Source organism: Piliocolobus tephrosceles, chromosome 21 (assembly GCF_002776525.5).
Source record: "Piliocolobus tephrosceles isolate RC106 chromosome 21, ASM277652v3, whole genome shotgun sequence".
NCBI classification, from domain to species: Eukaryota; Metazoa; Chordata; class Mammalia; order Primates; family Cercopithecidae; genus Piliocolobus; species Piliocolobus tephrosceles.
In genome coordinates, this window is record NC_045454.1 from 35,030,754 (window position 1) to 35,049,725 (window position 18,972).

Genomic DNA, 18,972 nt, shown 5'->3' on the forward strand with positions numbered 1-18,972 from the left:
TTTTTGAGACGGAGTCTTGCTCTGTCGCCCAGGCTGGAGTGCAGTGGTGCGATCTCGGCTCACTGCAAGCTCCGCCTCCCGGGTTGACGGCATTCTTCTGCCTCAGCCTCCTGAGTAGCTGGGACCACAGGCATCTGCCACCACACTCGGCTAATTTTTTGTATTTTTAGTAGAGACGGGGTTTCACCGTATTAGCCAGGATGGTCTCGATCTCCTGACCTTGTGGTCCACCCACCTCAGCCTCCCAAAGTGCTGGGGTTACAGACGTGAGCTACCGCGTCTGGCCAGGTGACCCCGATGTTTGATGAATGAATAAATGATTGGAGCCGATGAGTCACTTCTCTGGAAGTCATTCTTCACAATCCCCTGAGGAAGTAGGTGGGGTCTGTCCCATCATCTCCACATTCTATCATCTGTGTCTCTGCACATTCCTGCTCATCCTTCCATGACCAGCTCAGAAATGCCTCCTCCAGTAAGTCCTCCATGATCACTCATGCTCCTAAGAGACCTGCATTCATTCCCCTGATTCAGAGATGGAAGTTTCAAGAGGAGAGGCTGGGGCCAGGCATGGAGGCTCACACCTGTAATCCTTTGGGAGGCTGGGACAGGAGGATCACTTGAGGTCAGGAGTTTGAGACCAGCCTGGCCAACATTGTGAATGCTGTCTCTACTAAAAATACAAAAGTCAGCCGGGCATGGTGGTGCGTGTCTGTAGTCCCAGCTACTGGGGAAGCTGAGGTGGGAGGATCACTTAAACCACGGAGACAGTGGTTGCAGTCAGCCAAGATCGCACAACTGCACTCCAACCTGGGTGACAAAGCAAGACCCTGTTTCAAAAAAAAAAAAAAAAAAGGGCCGGGCACAGTAGCCAGTAGCTCATGCCTGTAATCCCAGCACTTTGGGAGGCCTAGGCGGGCGGATCACAAGGTCAAGAGTTCAAGACAAGCCTGACCAACATGGTGAAACCCTGTCTCTACTAAAAATACAAAAATTAGCCTGGCATGGTGGCACAGAACTATAATCCCAGCTACTCAGGAGGCTGAGGCAGGAGAATCACTTGAACCTGTGAGGTGAAGGTTGCAGTGAGCTGGGATTGTGCCACTGCACTCCAGCCTGGGTGACAGAGCGAGACTCCGTCTCAAGAAAAAATAAATAAATAAATAAATAAAATAAAGAAGGGTAGTTGTTTTCTTGGGCTGCACAGACAGCAGTGGTCAGGGCTAAGACTTGAATTTGGGTCTGCCTGGGTGTAGGGAAGGTTACCACCCTTGACCCCTCCTCGTGAGGAGTGAGGGGCGTCACTCACTAGTGGCAGACTTTTCTCCATGTCGTCAAACTCTTCCATGCAGACAATGGTCAGGAAGGCTGGATCCATGTCAAGTACATCCAACAGGCAGGCCTGGGGTTTGGAGAGGGGGCAGGAGAGGGCATGAAGAGGGCCCAGGGTACCCTGATACCCTCTCGTAATAATCACCAGTACCCACCCAGGAGATAGGGAATAAAGATGTGATTAAATGGGAGCACACGAGGCAGACGACAGAGCTGGCATCCTCATATTTACCTCCTGTACATCGGACGGTTTTCCCCACCCTGGTGTGGGGCCCTGGGGATGCTCACCTCCACCTTGTTGAGTTTGCACTCCTCTTCTCCATGCTGGCACTTGAACTCCCATCTGCCGCTGACATTTTGTTCCTGCAAGGCAGCAGGGTGAAAGCTGGCTGGCAGGCTGGGTCCCCTGCTCCCCTGCCCACGTGCCTCAGTTTCCCCAGCGCCCATGCACCTGTGCGTTTCCGTAGGGCACCAGCGTGACATTGAGGATCTCCATGACCATCAGCCACGTTGGGAAAAGCTCCCGGATCAGGAAGAAGCGGCAGCCACCGCACAGTGCTTCATAGTAGAGGGTCACGTTGACAAGCGGTGCATCGGACTTCTTGACGGGTCCCCGCAGGTATAGATTGCCCATCTGTGGATTAGGAAGGGGTGTGAGGTAGGTGTAGCCCTGGGCAGTTCCCCACTTCTCTGAATTCCACTTGGTACTCTTGTAGAAAGGGGGCTGTCATAGGCAATTCATCTTGCACGCCTTCCAGAGCTTGCCAGGTGGAATCTTGACTTTGAGACGGACATTCGCTCTTCCTTTTTTTTTGAGACGGAGTCTCGCTCTGTTGCCCAGGCTGGAGTGCAGTGGCACCATCTCGGCTCACTGCAAGCTCCGCCTCCCGAGTTCACGCCATTCTCCTGCCTCAGCCTCCCGAGTAGCTGGGACTACAGGCGCCCGCCACCACACCCAGTTAATTTTTTTGTATTTTTAGTAGAGATGGGGTTTCACCGTGCAAGCCTAGCCAGGATGGTCTTGATCTCCTGACCTCGTGATCCGCCTGCCTCGGCCTCCCAAAGTGCTGGGATTACAGGCGTGAGCCACCGCGCCCAGCCGAGACTTTTTTTTGAGATGGAGTCTCACTCTGTGTGCTGTGGTGCGATCTCAGCTCACTGTGACCGCCGACTCCCTGGTTCAAGCGATTCTCCTGCCTCAGCCTCCAGAGTAGCTGGGATTATAGGTGCGCACCACCACGCCCGGCTAATTTTTGTATTTTTAGTAGAGACAGGGTTTCTCCATGTTGGCCAGAATTGTCTCGAACTCCTGACCTCGTGATCTGCCTGCCTCAGCCTTCCAAAGTGCTGGGATTACAGGCATGAGCCACCACGCCCAGCCTGACCCTTTTTTTTGTTGTTGTTGTTGAGACGGAGTCTCGCTCTATCACCCAGGCTGGAGTGCAGTGGCCTGATCTCAGCTCACTGCAAGCTCCGCCTCCCGGTTCCCGCCATTCTCCTGCCTCAGCCTCCTGAGTAGCTGGGACTACAGGCGCCGGCCACCTCGCCCGGCTAGATTTTTTTTGTATTTTTTTTTTTAGTAGAGACGGGGTTTCACCGTGTTAGCCAGGATGGTTTCGATCTCCTGACCTCGTGATCAGCCCGTCTCGGCCTCCCAAAGTGCTGGGATTACAGGCTTGAGCCATCGCGCCCCGCCGACCCTTTTTTTTTTGAGAGGGAGTTTTGCTCTGTTGCCCAGGCTGGAATGCAGTGGCGTGATCTCGGCTCAGTGCAACTTCCACATCTTGAGTTCAAGTGATTCTCCTGCCTCAGCCTCCCAAGTATCCGGAACTACAGGCGCCCACCACCACACTCAGCTAATTTTTGTATTTTTAGTAGAGACATGGTTTCACCATGTTGGCCAGGCTAGCCAGGCGCCAACTCCTGACCTCAGGTGATCCACACACTTCGGCCTCCCAAAGTGCTGGGATTACAGGCATGAGCCACCGCCTCCAGCCTTGGCCCATGCCCATTTCTTGCCACTTCACCAGGAGAACCTTGACTCTGAGCTGAGCAAGGGACCCGCGCGAACCCTTTCCAAGTCTGATCAAATAGAGGCGGCACCTAATAGGTGCTGACTTCCGGCTTCAGCTGAGGGGTGGTGGGCGGCCCGTGTCGCTGGAGCCCTGAGCAAGTCGCTCAGCTTCTAGGGCATCTGCCTAATAGGTTCCAGAGACACGCAAGTCCTGCCCTGGCTGGAATGAATGCACCAGGGGTAGCAGCAAGAACGCATGCCAGTGGCCCTCGGCCAGCTGCTGAACTTGTGCCCTGGACCATAAAAGGAGACCCCAGCTCCTGCCCCAAAAGTACACAGTAGGCGCTCAATGAACCTTTGGGCGGGAGGAGGCGGGTGGAAGCAACTGCCCCGTCTCAGATGCGGGATGCGAAAGCGAAACGGCACGGAGGGAGTCTGGCCGCAGTGCCGGGAAATGAACGGGGTTTTTCCAGTCGGGGCCCTGGTCTTCCCCCGTGAAGTCTCGGGAGAAAGAAGGAGCCGCCTGCCCCGACAGGGCGCCTGTCCCCTCCAGCCTGCCCGCCCTGTCGCCGTCCCTACCTTGTAGTTAACTGGCGGCCCATTCCCAAAGATGTCTAACGCTTGCAGAGGGGACGCCTGCACTGCTGCCGTGGGGTCGTCCAGCAGCAGCAGCAGCGGTAGCAGGAACAGCAGAAGTGGCGACAGGGACATCGTTGCGGGGGCAAAAGTGTGGCGGCTGGAGCGACTGCCTGGGAAATGAGCGCCTTTAACCAGGGGGTGGTCCCGCCCCTAACCCGGGCCCGCCTCCCGGTGCCCACGCCCCTCGGCCCTGGGCCAGCGTCTCTCCCTCCTCCACTCCTCTCTCTGGGTGTCCCACCCCCACCCCTGCCAGGTGCTGGGTCCCCAGTCACGAGGTCACTGGGCCCCTTGGCAATCAGCCCTGCCCAGGCACGTGAGCCCTGGCGCAAGAGTACCTTTAGGGGAGGTGAGGTGGGGCCTTTGAGACAGACACAGAGAGGCTGAGAGGAATGGTGGCGTGTCCACGCACTCCTAGACTTTCCGGGGGCGGCTAGGGGACTCGAGGCCTGGGACCCACTCTCAGAGTGGGCCTGTGATCTAACGAGGTGAGGTCGGATGGAGGCTGGGGATGGGATGGAGGCTGGGGTGTGGGGGAGTAACTGAAATGTTCAGCCCCCTGAGAGTGGGCAAGGCCTGTGTGGCCAGGTCCCCTCCCTCCAGCCTGGCCCGTGACCTCCCTCATGCCCAACCCCCACGTCCTGCTCCTTGACCCTTCCCCCTCAAGCTCCTGACCCCAATGCTCCAGACTCCGCTCCGTGGTCCCGTGGGACTGACTCAGGCTTGACCACAGCCATGCCAGAAAGCAGAAGCTGACACAGGGAGTGGCATGTCATTTTTCTAGGGTACCCCCCCAGCCCCACTTCCGACTTTGGGTGAAGAGAACTGGCCTTCCTTCTTTTCACCATCTAAGGCTTGTGGGGGGTGGGGGGCAACCTGGCCTTCAAGGGGCACCCATGGGGGAGAGCGGGGGCCTGTGCTGTCTGGGATGGGGTGGGTCAGCTTGGAGTCTGCCTGGCTTTGGATTTGAGTGATGGAGCCTTAGCTTTCCCTTCTGTGTAATGGGAAGAAGGATAAGGTTTGGGGGACAAGAGCCACCCTGGAGGGCTCAGAGGCAGGTGGGGGAGAGTTGTCCCAGGTTGGGGCTTCCGGGTGGCATGGTCAGGCCTTGGTGCCTACACAGGACAGTGGCCCCAGCAGTGAAGGCAGAGAGAATAGCCTGGAAAAAAGGCGCAGATGGAGGTTGGAGTGTTGGGGAAATAATTGAGACATTCCGACCCTGCAGGGCCTCACATTCAGGGCAAGACACACCGGATCCTAAGGAACAAAATGTCCTAAAGACGGCTGGAAGATATAGCTGAGTCCCCAGCGGTGCCCCCTTCTAGCTGTGTGGAAGACCCCGACCACACACACAGCAGCTGGTTTGGGAGCCGGAGTTTCTCTGAAGTCCCAGGGGCTGGATGGTCCCCGAACCCATCCCTCAGACAACCAAACCGTTGGCAAAGCCCTTTTCCTTCTCAAAGCCTCCCCAAGACTCACCGCCTCAAGTTTGGTGCTTACCCTATGCCGGGTGGGATTGAAGAAATCACCATAAATATAATTGCTACAATTTTTCCAATAGTTACCAGCCCAGCCCTATTGGAAGAAATCATAAATGTAACCCCACCATGTATTGTTCTCTGGCTTGCTGCCAGGCATACAGTGGGCCTGCAACCCATTTTATCATTGAACCCTCAGAAGCATCCAGTTGGGGCTGGGGGTAGGGGCTGCTGACTCCAGTTGGTAACAAATAAATGGCTGATCAGAGAGGGAAGGCTATTTTGCCAAGGCCACACAGCCAGTGGTTGAGTGTTTTTAGAGGCCACACGGGCTATTCTCTTCCACCCCCAGCTCAACATAGCTGGGGCCATGAAGACGGCAAACTTTCTCCTGTGAGAACCTAAGTAGTGAGACGCACTATCTGGGCTGGAGTTATTTACAGGGTGTCTCCAGACAGGACACATGGCAGGGACAGTGCCTGGCAAGGTTGGGGGGCTCTGAGACTAAGGGAGGCAGCTCCTGTCCCAAGGTCCCAGCAGTAGACTGGGTCAGAGGGGAGGTTTGTTTATGCAGTTGCTCCAGGTTCAGCCTTGTTGGGCCTTGAGAGGTGGCTGTACAGAACAGATAAGAACAGCAAGGCCCCAGGGTTGGGGAAGGCTGAAAGGACAAGGACATGGCAGTGGTGGTGTGGATTCTGGGTCTGATGGGAGGGTGGTAAACAGAAGTCCAGGTCAAAGATGCCATGAGGCCACACATGGTGGCCCATGTGACTTGGGGAGGCTGAGGCAGGAGGATCGCTGGAGGCCAGGAGTTTGAAACCCATCTGGAAAAGGGCAAGATTTTTTTTTTTTTTTTTTTTTTTTTGAGACAGAGTCTCACTCTGTCATCCAGGCTGGAGTACAGTGGCACAACCTTGGTGCAGGGCTTGGTGCAGCGTCGACCTCCCAGGTTTAACCGATTCTCCTGTCTCAGCCTCCCAAGTAGCTGGGATTACAGGCACGTGCCATCAAGCCTGGCTAATTTTTTTTTTTTTGGATTTTTAGTAGAGACCAGGTTTTGCCATGTTGGCCAGGTTGGTCTCAAACTCCTGACCTCAAGTGATCTGCCTACCTCGGCTTTCCCAAGTGCTGGAATTACAGGTGTCAGCCACTGTACTCGGCAAGATCTTGTTTTTAAAAAAATTTAAAAACAATTAGCTGGACATGGTGACACGCACCTGTAATCCAGTGACTCAGAAGGCTGAGATGGGAGGACTGCTTGAGGCTGGAAACCAGGAGTTTGAGGCCATGAGCCATGAGCGAGCCGTGTTCACACAACTGCGTTCCAGCCTGGGTGACAGAGCGAGACCTTGACTCTTTAAAAAGAAACACAAAAAACCCCACAAGGCTTCTGCTCAGCGTCTCCTGGGACCTGGCGGTCTGTGCATGGGACGGGGTGAGAAGAGATCAGAGAAGAGCCTCCAATGCTGGATGGAGGTGCCGACGCCTTGAGAACATCAAAGACACGGGAGACCCCTCCCTGTGGCATGGGAGGGTTGTGATTTTTGACACCACTTGGCAATGAATGAGGAAGCTGTGGATCAGGGAGGGGATATGACTTTTCCAAGGACACAGCTGACGGCTGCGACAGGATTCAAGTTTGGGGGTGGTGCAGGGGAGCAGCTTGGAAGCACTTGAGTGGCTGGATGGGGTCTGGGGTACCCTGAGCAGTCGGGAGCTCAGGATTTGAGTCTCTCTCCTGTATGACCTTGGGCACTGCCTCAACTTCTCCTGGCTTGAGCAGCTAAACTGGGGGAGGGAGGGGTTGTCGGGTCTCAGAGGTGGCTTGGAGTTAAACCCATGGGCCCGGCCTGCTGTGACCCGGTAAACACCACGGTCCCCGACACGCAGAGATGGTACTGAAGCCCAGTCACTGACAACAGAATCACCCACGACGTTTGATGTTTTATATCTTATCAATAACAACGTACCGTACAAAACCTGCCTCCCAGCTCGCCGGGCAGGCAGTGTGGTGGCCAAGGGCAGCGTAGAAAACCAGGGCTCTTGTCCCAAAAGAGGAGAGGAAAGAGGGTTTTGTAGTCAAGGAAAAACAGAGTCAAAACCCAACATGATCGAAGAGAAGCCCTGAATCTGCATCAGGCGGAAGGACCGTGGGCAGTGTCGCAACTTGGCCACTGCGGCGGCACCAGTACGGGGAGCTGTGATTCCTAGGGGGGGTTGGGACCAGCTCACGAGTTTATTTATTTTTTTGAGACGGAGGAGTCTCCCTCTGTTGCCCAGGCTGGAGTGCAGTGGCACAATCTCTGCTCACTGAAGCCTCCATCTCCCGGGTTCAAGAGATTCTCGCGCCTCAGCCTCCCAAGTAGCTGGGATTACAGGCGCCCGCCACCACACCCAGCTAATTTTTGTATTTTAGTAGAGACGGGGTTTCGCCATTTTGGCCGGGCTGGTCTCCAACTCCTGACCTCAAAAGATCCGCCCGCCTTGGCCTCCCAAAGTGCTGGGATTACAGGCGTGAGCCAAAGCGCCCGGCCTGAGAGTTTAATTTTTTTTTTAGGGGTGGCGGACCTTCTCGCAGCGGCCCCATTTGTGGGGATAACCCGGTGTCGGGTTTCACTTCGGGGTTTGGAGGGGAAGTTGGAGTCTGTGGGGCGGGTCCCGCCCGGCCCCGAACGTCACGGCCGAGGTTCTCGGAAGCAGCGGAGTGAAGTTCCTTCCTGCCCTGACCCCAGGTCTATGGCTTAAAAATCAGGGTGCCCAGGCTGGGGCCGCGCAGCCCAGGGGCCCTCTGTAAACATGGCAGGTGCAGCCAGAAGGGGCTTCCGGGGCCCCAGGGGACCTGCGGTGGGCAGGGCAGAGGGTCAGGGTGACCAGAGCCATGGAGAGGGCAATGCCCGGGGAACAGGGAAATATGGGGTCGGGGAGGCAGGACCCCCAACATGGAGAAAGACAAGGGCCAAGAAAGAGAGAGAGAAAAGGAGACAGGAGATCTGGAGAATGGGGGAGGGAAGGAGAGAGGGAGGGAAGGAGAGAAGGAAAGAGAAAGAGGGTGAGAGAACCCCAAACAAAAGCCAGAGCCGTAGAAATGAGGACCCCTGGATGTGGCTGGTCTGGTCCGTGGCTCCTGCCGCCGCAGCCTCCGGTGCAGACGGGCCCAGGGGCAGCTCCGCTTGCGGGGGGGCCTCGGCGCTCAGCGGGCGGCAGGCGGCGGGCCGGGGCCCGGGGCGCGTACTGGGTGCGCCAGGGTGACAGTGAGCGCGTCGTTGTGCTGCACGAGCGAGGCGTGCTGGTAGTGCAGCACCAGCTCCTTCAGCGACCCGTACAGGTTGTAGGGCTCCGCGAAGCCGAAGCCGGTGGCCGTGCGGTAGATGACGCAGTGCTTGGTGTCTCCGTCCACCCTGTAGGGGCAGAGGAGAGGGCGGGTCGGGAGGCTGGCCTCCCCGCCAAGCTTTCCCCGCTCCAGGGCCGCGTGCTCCCCTGTGCCCGATGACCCCACCAGGGACTCCTTCTCAAGGCCTGGCACGCGTCAGGCATTAAATGAAAGCTCTGGGAGGGACGCGGGGATCCCCAGCGCTATGGTCCACTCACACCACGGAGCAGGCGTAGCAGCCCCGCTGGCTGCTCTCGCGGATGAGGAAGGTGCCATCCCGCTTGCCACTCAGCATCTCCTCTGCCTGCGTGCGGTTGATCTTGCCCACGTACCAAGTGCGTTCCTCGTGGTGCGGGAGATCGTCCTCGTCCTCCATCAGCGCGTACTGGCTGGGGTCGGGGCGCGGCGGGGGATGGCGGGGAGGGCCCTGGTCACTCATCTGCCAGCCTCCGAGGCTCCCCAGCTGCCTGGACAACTCTTTCTCCCTGGTGAACTCCTACTCATTCTTCAAAACCCACCCCAATGGCCCCCTCCTCTGGGAAACCCTCCCTGCCTCCCTCCAGGTGGTCACTCACTCCTCAGTCTCATTTTTGATCCCCAGCCACTCGTTGATTTTCTTCTGCCGGGCGCCTTTCTGGGTGAGCCACCTGAGAAGCAACAGGAAAGGTGGGCTTGTGCAGTTGTGTGGGTGCTGAGCCCACAGTGGGCCTGTCCTGTGGGAGGCAGGGTCTGGCTAAGAGAGGGTTCTGGGTACAATATCTCCGGTTGCCACAAGAGGGCAGCGCTGACCTGGCTCAGGGCAGCCTGAACCCAGGGTGGCTCCCCCAGCTCTGCTGGGGAACCCTGACCCATATCCCTCATTTTTCTGTTTCTGTTAATGCTTGTGGATCCCCCCCCCAGAAGATGCCAGCCCAGGCACCTCATCGTCACCAGAGGCTCACTCCAGCACTGCTGGCCTTTGCACAGGGCAGATGTAGGTTCTGTGTCTCAGTCTCCACAGCTGTAAAAGGCAAACTTTACAAAGGGCTTGGAAAGGATCAAATGAACTCATAACAAGCACGGTGCTTGGCATGGCACCTGGCATGCGACAGTGCCTTCCCTGAGGCTCAGGAAGGAGGTGGACACTCTGGCTGAGGTCTTCAGGAGGTTGGTGGGTGGAGGCAGGATTTGAACTGATTTGAACCCAGGACAGGGCTGCTGCAGTCACCCAGCATGGTAGGATGCACAGCAGGCAAATTTTTTCGAGGCAGAGTGTTGCTCTGTTGCCCAGGCTGAACTGTACTGGCGTAATCTCCGCTCACTGCAAACTATGCCTCCCGGTTCAAGCGATTCTCCTGCCTCAGCCTCTTGAGTAACTGGGATTACAGGTGCACCCCGCCATGCCTGGCTGGTTTTTGTATTTTTCATTTCAGTAGAGATGGGGTTTCACCATGTTGGCCAGGCTGGCCTCAAACTCCTGGCCTCAAGTGATCCAACCGCCCGCCTTGGCCACCCAAAGTGCTGGGATTACAGGTGTGAGCCATCGCGCCCAGCCCAGCAGGAATTTCTGTAGAAAGCTCCCCAGCTTTCCACAAAATGGAGTGGGATAGGAGTGACGCTCCCATTGCACACATGTTTAAGCTGAGGCTGACCTATGGGAAAACTTTCAAGGGGCCCAGGAGGAACCGAGTTTTGGGCCTGGTTGAGAGGAAGAGGACTTGTGGACAGATAAGGTGTCTTGGGGCCCAGGAAGGGCCACTTGGTGGAGAGAGAGAGACTGAGACGCCTGGAGAGATCTCCAGGTGCTGCAGCAGTCATGGGGGAGCCGCCACTTACACAAGGTACTGGTCTCGGATCTTACGCAGCTGCATGAGGTCTGGCTTGAGGCTGTTCATGCGCTTGTCGATCTCCCGGTTGTCCGAGGCCTGGGCCCGCAGCTGCTGCTCCAGCTTCGTGCGGCTCTCGTGGATCTCGGCAATGCGGGACTTGAGCCGCTCAGAGTTAAGCAGGATCCTGTGGGAGGGGTGGAGTGGCGCAGAGGCCTCAGGGTTTTATCTCAGCTCACTGCACCCTCAAACTCCTGGGCTCAGGGGACCCTTCCACCTCAGCCTCCCGAGTAGCTGGGACCACAGGTGTGCACCACCATGTTCGGCTAATATTTTAATATTTTTTTGTAGAGATAGGTTTTGCCATGTTGCTCAGGCTGGTCTCAAACTCCTGGGCTCAAGCAATCCTCCCACCTTGGCCTCCCAAAGTGCCTGGAGTTGCAAGAATGAGCCACTGCACCTGGCCTCCAGAATTTTCTCAAGGACCTACTTTGCACCAGACTACGTGCTTCCAGTCTCTGAGCCTAAGCATATGCTGTTTCCTCTGATTTCTTTCTGTCAAAGTCCTATTCATCCTTCAAAACCCATTTCCTTTTTTTTTTTATAGAGAGAGTCTCGCTCTGTTGCCCAGGCTGCAGTGCAGTGGCGTGATCTCGCTCACTGCAAGCTCCGCCTCCTGGGTTCACGACATTCTCCTACCTCAGCCTCCTGAGTAGCTGGGACTACAGGCACCCACCACCATGCCTGGCTAATTTTTTTTTTTTTTTTTTGTATTTTTAGTAGAGACGGGGTTTCACCGTGTTAGCCAGAATGGTCTTGATCTCCTGACCTCGTGATCCGCCCGCCTCGGCCTCCCAAAGTGCTGGGATTACAGGCGTGAGCCACTGCGCCCGGCCTAAGTTTTGTATTTTTAATAGAGATAGGATTTCACCATGTTGGCCAGGCTGGTCTGAAACTCCTGACTTCAGGAGATCCACCCACCTCAGCCTCCTAAAGTGCTGGGATTACAGGCCTGAGCCATCGTACCAGGCCCTAAGCCCATTTCAACAGACTACTCTTCGCCTCCAGGTGGCTGGTCTCCTTCTACTTCCTTCCCTTCCCCGCTTGTACTGCACCAGATCCAGGGTAGGGTGGGGCAGGGCAGAGGTGCTAGACTCACCTCTGCATCTCTTTCTCGTTGCCCTCACGCCGGAAGCGCTCCAGGTATTCCTTGCTGCACTTCTCTTGAGTCTGGCCCTGCTCTTCAAAGATCTTGATAGTCTCATTGAAGGCCTCAATCGCGGTACGCTTCATCTGCAGCTCCTGGAGGAGGGGGCGCAGCTCAGCACCTCCTGGGACTCCCCAAAAGGCCCTCGTGAGGGGTAAAGGCACATCTCAACTCTGATATGGAGACTGCTCAAGTTGGTCCCTCTATCGGAGTGTCATTCTTCTAACTGCTGCTGTACCAAATGAACTCCTATTCAGCCTTCAAAACCCCACCCCTCAAACCCTCTTCTTCTTTACATCCTCCTATAGGTATCAACAAACACCTGGACCTGTTAACACTGCTGGGAATGAATGAGAGATCTAGTTGCTACAGCTCACAGTGCTTCTTGGGGGAGACGCTGCACTAGGACTTTCCTTACATTTTCCCATGGACCCTTCCAGCAATCCCCAACAAAGTAACAACTATTAACAGGGAAACTGAGGCTCAGGGCCAAAGTCAATTCTGAAGTTACAGTGCTCCTAACTGATCCTGGACAGTTGTCTTGTCCATTTAGAGCCTCAGCTAACACATCAGTAAAAAGCGGACAGAGGCCAGGGCTGGTGGCGATTGCCTGTAATCGCAGCTACTTGGGAAGCTAAAGTGGGAGGATCTCTTGAACCCTGAGGAGTCTGAGGCCAGCCTGGGCAACATGGTGAGACCGCACCTCAAAATTCTTTTTTGTTTGAGATGGAGTCTCGTTCTTGTCACCCAGGCTGGAGCAGTGGTGTGATCTTGGCTCACTGCAACCTCTGCCTCTTGGGTTCAAGTGATTCTCCTGCCTCAGCCTCCCAAGTAGCTGGTATTACAGGTGTGCGCCACCATGCCCGGCTAATTTTTTTTTTTTTTTGAGATGGAGTCTTGTTCTGTCCCAGGCTGGAGTGCAATAGTGTGATCTCGGCTCACTGCAACCTCCCCCTCCTGGGTTCAAGCTATTCTCCTGCCTCAGCCTCTCGAGTAGCTGGGATTACAGGTGCATGCCACGATGCCTGACTAATTTTTTGTATTTTTAGTAGAGATGGGGATTCACCATGTTGGCCAGACTGGTCTTGAACTCCTTACCTCATGATCCACCTGCCTCAGCCTCCCAAAGTGCTAGGATTACAGCACTGGGATTACAGTGAGCCACTGTACCTGGCCCAGCTAATTTTTTTGTATTTTTGGCAGAGATGGGGTTTCACCATGTTGCCCAGGCTGGTCTCAAACTCCTGACCTCAGATGATCTCCCTGCCTCAGCCTCCCAAAGTGCTGGGATTACAGGCATGAGCCACTGTGCCCGGTCCATCTTTTATTAATTTTTTTTTTTTTTACTTTGGGAGGCTGAGGCAGCCAGATTACTTGAGGCCACCAGTTCAAGACCAGCCTGGTCAACACGGTGAAACCCCATCTCTACTAAAAATATAAAAATTAGCCAGGCACGGTGGCATGTGCCTATAGTCCCAGATACTCGGGAGGCTGAGGCAGGAGAATCGCTTGAACTAGGGAGGCGGAGGTTGCAGTGAGCCAAGATCATGCCACGGCACTCTAGCCTGGATGACAGAGCAAGACCCTGTTTCAAAAAAATAAATAAAAAAGAGGACAGAAAGAAAACCCTTAGGGTACTAGGGGGGACTGAGGAATTCCCAGCTGTTCCATCTGAATCTATTCCCTCTTAACTTGCAAAAGAAGCTCATTAGCACAGTCCTGGAATGACAAAACCTCTCACTTAATTTTTATTTTATTTTAATTTTTTTAAGAGACAAAGTCTTGCTATGTTACCCAGGCTGGTCTTGAACTCCTAGGCTCAAGCTCAAGCGATCCTCCCGCCTCAGCTTCCCGAGTAGCTGGGATTAGAGGTGCACGCCCTGCACCTGGCATGATTTCATCTTGAATAACATCTTGGCTGAAGGGGACGGAAGTAATCAAGATCCATGGTTCCATTCTGCAGATGGGAAAACTGAGGCCCAGCCAGAGATAGGCTCATCCTGGACACTCCCCAGGTCCTGGCTCAGCAACTCTTGTGAGGCTGGTTGGGCCCTTCTCATCTGTGCTTTTTTGGTTTTGTAAAAGCTCGTACACTTATTTATTTATTATTATTATAATTATTATTATTTTTTGAGATGGAGTCCGGCTCTGTGGCCCAGGCTGGAATGCAGTGGCGCGATCTCGGCTCACTGCAAGCTCCACCTCCCAGGTTCATGCCATTCTCCTGCCTCAGCCTCCTGAGTAGCTGGGACTACAGGCGCCCGCCACCACGCCCGGCTAATTTTTTGTATTTTTTAGTAGAGACTGGGTTTCACTGTGTTAGCCAGGATGGTCTCGATCTCCTGACCTTGTGATCCGCCCGTCTCGGCCTCCCAAAGTGCTGGGATTACAGGCGTGAGCCACCGCGCCCAGTCTATTATTTTTTTTTTAGACTGAGTTTTGCTCTTGTCACCCAGGCTGGAGTATAGTGGCATGATCTTGGCTCACTGCAATCTCTGCCTCCCAGGCTCAAGCAATTTTTCCTGCCTCAGCCTCCTGAGTAGCTGGGATTACAGGTGTTCGCCACCACGCCCAGCTAATTTTTGTATTTTTAGTAGAGACAGGGTTTCAACATGTTGGCCAAGTTGGTCTCGAACGCCTGACCTAAGGTATCCATCTCGGTCTCCCAGAGTGTTGGGATTACAGGTGTGAGCCACCCTGCCCAGCCTTGTACACTTAATTCTGTTTTTATTTGTTTTTAGAGACAAGGTCTTCCCCTGTCACCCAGGGTGGACTGCAGTGGTGTGATCACAGCTCACTGCAGCCTCAAACTCCCAGGCTCAAAGGATCCTACCACCTCAGCCTCCCGAGTAGCTGGGAGTAGAAGCGTGCATCACCACACCCAGTTAATTTTTAAATTTTTTGGTAGAGGGGTCTCCCTATGTTGCCTAGAATGATCTTGAACTCCTGGGCTCAAGTGATCCTCCTGTCTCCGCCTCCCAAGTGCACACATGTGAGCCACTGTGCCTGGCCTTATTTCTATGTTTATAGAACAGCCCTCGGTGCTAAGTGCCTGCTCTGTGACCTGCAACCGGATGTTCATCCTCAAGTCCTCTGGGGTTGGTCGTCCTGCTCTCGGCCTTGCCACTGCCCCTCTATGCCTTGGTTTCCCTCATGTGCGGGGCCTGGAGTACCTGGGAGGTCCGTGTGTACTCTTCATAGAGCTGGTCATACTCGCGGCTCTTGTCCTGGTACTGCTGGTGATAGACCTTGAGCTGGGCGCCCACTGCCTCCACGCTGTCCTCCTTGACGATCTGGTCCTGGAGATACATGGGGGAATCATGGGAGATGCATGGCCTGGTTGGGTCTTTCTAGGAAACTGAGGCCTGGGGCCAGCCAGGTGCTACCCTCCCTGGCTCCCAGGTCGGCACGGACCTGCTGGTATTTGGACACAGGGTAGAGGAGCCGTGTGTCCAGCTTAGCGTTGTACTGGGCCAGCGACTCGTGGCGGTAGTGATTGATGAGGTCCACGACGGAGCAGAAGGTGAGTGGCTCTGAGAAGCCGTAGTGCCCATCTCGGTGGAAGACCTTGATCAGTTTATTGTTCCCGCCTTTCCTGGTGTAGGAGAGGGGGTGTCGGCACCCAGCGGGACCCAGCATCTGACCCTCAATCCCCGTCCCCCCCTTTTTTTTTTGAGACGGAGTCTTGCTCTGTTGTCCAGGCCGCAGTGCAGTGGTGCAATCTCGGCTCAATGCAACCTCTGCCTCCCGGGTTCAAGCGATTCTCCTGCCTCAGCCTCCCAAGTAGCTGGGATCACAGGCGTCCACCACCATGCCCGGCTAATTTTCTTGTTTTTTAGTAGAGACAGGGTTTCACTATGTTGGCCAGGCTGGTCTTAAACTCCTGACCTCAGGTGATCTGCCAGCCTCAGCCTCCCAAAGTGCTGGGATTACAGGTGTGAGCCACCGCGTCCAGCTCCCCATCCTTGAAACCACACATGTTCCATCATCCCTCTGAACTCCCAGTCTCCGTGACCTGTGACCCCCGGCCATCCTTGCAGGGACAGGCCCCCACCTGAGGGTCAGCGTGTACTCGCCCTGGATCTTGCTGGAAGCATCTCGGACTAGGAAGGTGCCATCGGGAGTGTCCCGGAGTTTCTCGTTCACCTCCTCCCTGTGGGGACATCCAACACTGGGATTGCTGAGCCACCTGGAGACCCCGATTGACCTGTGACACCTCCTTGGTTCCTGACCCCCTGCCAGCAACCTACCTTGAAATGTCCCCCCAGTACCACTCGGCATCCTGCAGGGAGGGTGGGCTCCCTCCATTCGCCAGGCCTGCAGGGGCCAGCTTTGCCTTGGGGGGTTTAGGCGGCAGCGCTGAGGGACAGGAAAACAAATGCATCCTGAGCACTGACTGGATACTGTGGCTGCCTCCCACTGCAACCGGCCTGCTGATGCCCGCAGCATCCAGGAATCAGCAATCACGGCCCCCAACGGGAAGAAATGACAGCAATATAGGGGACTCACCTGGGGGCGCAACCTCCTGCTCTTCCAAGTGTTCCTGAAGCAGCTTCTCTACCAGCAGCGCCGGGAAGTCAGGACTGGGCTCACTCCTTAGGGGAAAGGGGAGTGCGGTGAGGGCTGGGTGGGGCCTGTCTGCCCACACATGTGCACAGGCGTTTGCACGCCTGGGGGTATATACGAGACGGTATGTGCAGGGGGGAGGAGGAGATGATACAGGCACAAGTGCGAGGCCAGCTCCCTCATAGCTGTATGCAGTAAGTGCTCCATAAATCCTCGCACAAAGGCGAGCAAGAGAGCAGTACTGGAGCTACGATGAGCAGAAGGGAAGGTGCAGGCTCCACTCACATGCTTCGGGACTAGGCCCCTTCACCTTCTGTCCCATGACTCAGGAACCCAGGTCCCCTCTCCGTCATCACAAGAACGCAGCTTCTCACTCACTCTGGACCCCCTCCCCTCCCTTTTTAGGGTCCAGACGCTGCTCACTCTGGCCATGCCCCGCCCACCCCATCCCAAACTCCACCCCTGCTCGCTCCGGCTGCGCCCCGCCCCTCACCCGTCGGGAGCGCCCCCTGGCGGCGGCGAGGACGGCGGCGGCGCGCGCAGCAGCAGCGGCCCAAAGGTGGCGCCCAGGGTCCGGACCGCGGGACCCAGGGCGGGGGCGCGGCGGGCCACGCGGCCCAGGTGCTGGAGCAGGAAGCGCAGCGTGAGCGCGCGGTGCAGCGGCAGCATCGGTGGCTCCAGCGCCGGCCCCACGGGCCCCGCGGCCTCTGCGGACAGATGGCCAGGGCAGGGTGAGCCGGGCCTGGGCCCTCCCGCCCGCTACAGGTCCCTCCTTCCCCTGGGCTCACCGCCAGGCTCACCCCGCAGGGCCCTGCGCGCCTCGGCCGAGGCCTCGGGGGTCACGAGCGGTGCGGGCAGTGCCAGAAGGAAGCTCTTAATGCCGTCAGCCAAGGCTGTCACGTCCCACTGGTCCACATCGCTCAGGGTCCAGTCTGCGGGTGCAGTGGGGGGGACATGTCCAACTCATGTATACTGGGGCCCCCAGGATCCCCCCCCTACCCCACCGAGGCTCCCCTTCACCTGTACGCGGTGTGGGCAGCTCCGGCCGGTAGTGAGATTCGCTGTCCAGCCCTGGGGGTGAGGGGAACAGGCGAGTCAGCTCTCAAATGCTGCCCCAACCCCCTTGAGGCCTGGGTTGGCCGCTCAAATCCCCTGCAGTCTTGCTTTGCCGCCCAGAGATAAGGGCACGGGAGGGGTGGGGACGGAGAGCTGGGAGAGGGCACAGCACATGCAGTGGCCTGGTCGTGTTCACCTTCCCATCTTCCCTCAGGAGTCACTCTGTGCCCTAGTCAACACAGAGGCCCAGGGCATCCAGGCTCAGCCTGTTTCCATGCAGCATGAGCTTGGAGGCCCTGTGAGGGGATGAGTCGCCTGTCACTAGAGGTGAGCAAGTAGAATCAGGGGCTGTACCCAGGCTGGAACTCACCTGTCCTTTCAATGGCCTCCACAAGCTTCACCAGAAGAGGGGGCGCCACATCAGGTGGGGAGAACTGCTCAGGCAAGTCGGGGAGTGTGAGGCCTGGTGGGGGAAGAAGGGGGGTGGCCTGTTGGTGGGGTTCCTGGAAGGAGCCCAGCCCCTCTCTTTGCCGGCTGGACCTCAGCTAGGGCAGTTTGCAGCAGGGCCCAGCTCAGGCAAGTGCCTGGCGCCTTGACTGCCATCCGCAGGAGGCTATAAGACCTTGGGTAGAGGGGCTAGGAGAGGGCAGAATTGATGGGACACAATTTTCTGGGTTAAAATACCAGGAGTTCACACAGCTTCACAGAACAGGTGGAGTACGCTGAATAATGTCCCCAAAAAGATACGTCCAAGTCCTCATCCCTGGTACCTAGACCTTATTTGGAAATAGGTCTTTGCAGGTGTAAGGAAAGCAAGGATCTGTACATGAGACCAGCCTGGCATTAGGGTGGGCACTAAACCCACTGGCTGATGTCCTTGTAACAACAGAAAGCCGGCCAGGATGGTGGCTCATGCCTGTAATCCCAGCATGGGATTTGGGAGGCCGAGGTGGGTGGATCACCTGAGGCCAGGAGTTCGAACCAGCCTGACCAACATGGCGAACCAGTCTCTACTAAAATCAGAAAAATTAGCTGGGCGTGGTAGTGGGTGCCTGTAATCCCAGCTACTCAGGAGGTTGAGGCAGGAGAATCACTTGAACCCCGGAGGTGGAGGTTACAGTGAGCCAAGATTGCACCACTGTACTCCAGCCTGGGCGACAGAGCAAGACTCCGTTTCAAAAATAAATCAATAGGCCTGGCGCGGTGGCTCACGCCTGTAATCCTAGTACTTTGGGAGGCTGAGACCAGCAGGTCACTCACTTGAGGTTAAGAGTTCAAAGACCAGTCTGGCCAACATGGTGAAATCCCATCTCTACTAAAAATACAAAAAAAAAAAAAAAAAAAAAAAGCCAGGTATGGTGGTGCACGCCTGTAATCCCAGCCACTCAGGAGGCTGAAGCAGGTGAATTGCTTGAACCCAGGAGGCGGAGGTTGCAGTGAGCAAAGATCACATCACAGCACTCCAGTCTGGGTGACAGAGTGAGATTCTGTCTCAAAAAAAAAAAAAAAAA

The 18,972-nt window shown here is 56.1% G+C and overlaps 2 protein-coding genes and 1 long non-coding RNA gene across 4 annotated transcripts in view; 1 reads left to right on the top strand and 2 right to left on the bottom strand.

Moving 5' to 3' along the window:
• Positions 1–1,123: 1,123 nt before the first annotated feature.
• Positions 1,124–4,199, bottom strand: IFI30 (IFI30 lysosomal thiol reductase). Its single transcript, XM_026457016.1, has 4 exons — positions 3,923–4,199; positions 1,781–1,963; positions 1,618–1,692; positions 1,124–1,399 (listed from the first exon to the last, which is right to left on the bottom strand). The coding sequence occupies exons 1-4, from the start codon at positions 4,052–4,054 to the stop codon at positions 1,139–1,141; spliced, it is 651 nt and encodes a 216-aa protein (XP_026312801.1). The 5' UTR covers positions 4,055–4,199; the 3' UTR covers positions 1,124–1,138.
• Positions 4,200–4,309: 110 nt separating this feature from the next.
• On the top strand, positions 4,310–5,751 carry LOC111554222. Its single transcript, XR_002735185.1, has 2 exons — positions 4,310–4,467; positions 5,205–5,751. It is a non-coding gene; the product is annotated as an uncharacterized LOC111554222 (long non-coding RNA).
• Positions 5,752–6,763: 1,012 nt separating this feature from the next.
• PIK3R2 (phosphoinositide-3-kinase regulatory subunit 2) overlaps positions 6,764–18,972 on the bottom strand; it is a 19,892-nt gene continuing 7,683 nt past the window's right edge. Inside the window, exons 3-17 of one of the 2 annotated variants that reach the window (XR_003309945.2) lie at positions 17,832–17,924; positions 17,426–17,476; positions 17,206–17,337; positions 16,899–17,112; positions 16,349–16,434; positions 16,090–16,198; positions 15,894–15,992; positions 15,254–15,434; positions 15,013–15,138; positions 11,792–11,934; positions 10,643–10,819; positions 9,403–9,474; positions 9,046–9,216; positions 7,428–8,855; positions 6,764–6,786 (exon numbers count right to left, since the gene is read on the bottom strand). Coding sequence is in view for 1 of the 2 variants with exons in the window: in XM_026457017.1 (XP_026312802.1) it covers positions 8,648–8,855; positions 9,046–9,216; positions 9,403–9,474; positions 10,643–10,819; positions 11,792–11,934; positions 15,013–15,138; positions 15,254–15,434; positions 15,894–15,992; positions 16,090–16,198; positions 16,349–16,434; positions 16,899–17,112; positions 17,206–17,337; positions 17,426–17,476; positions 17,832–17,924 (1,862 nt within the window). In the remaining variant the exon portion in view is untranslated. Of the gene's footprint in view, positions 6,787–7,381; positions 8,856–9,045; positions 9,217–9,402; positions 9,475–10,642; positions 10,820–11,791; positions 11,935–15,012; positions 15,139–15,253; positions 15,435–15,893; positions 15,993–16,089; positions 16,199–16,348; positions 16,435–16,898; positions 17,113–17,205; positions 17,338–17,425; positions 17,477–17,831; positions 17,925–18,972 lie in introns of those variants that run through there. The other variant, XM_026457017.1, reaches the window with a different exon arrangement.

What these genes read in the sequence shown, in the direction of transcription:
- IFI30 (XM_026457016.1), bottom strand. Translation starts at nt 4,054, where the DNA reads ATGTCCCTGTCGCCACTTCTGCTGTTCCTGCTACCGCTGCTGCTGCTG. An exon ending in GGCCGCCAGTTAACTACAAG is followed by an intron (nt 1,964 to 3,922) that starts GTAGGGACGGCG and finishes CCTAATCCACAG; the next exon opens with ATGGGCAATCTATACCTGCG. An exon ending in GCAAACTCAACAAGGTGGAG is followed by an intron (nt 1,400 to 1,617) that starts GTGAGCATCCCC and finishes TCCAAACCCCAG; the next exon opens with GCCTGCCTGTTGGATGTACT.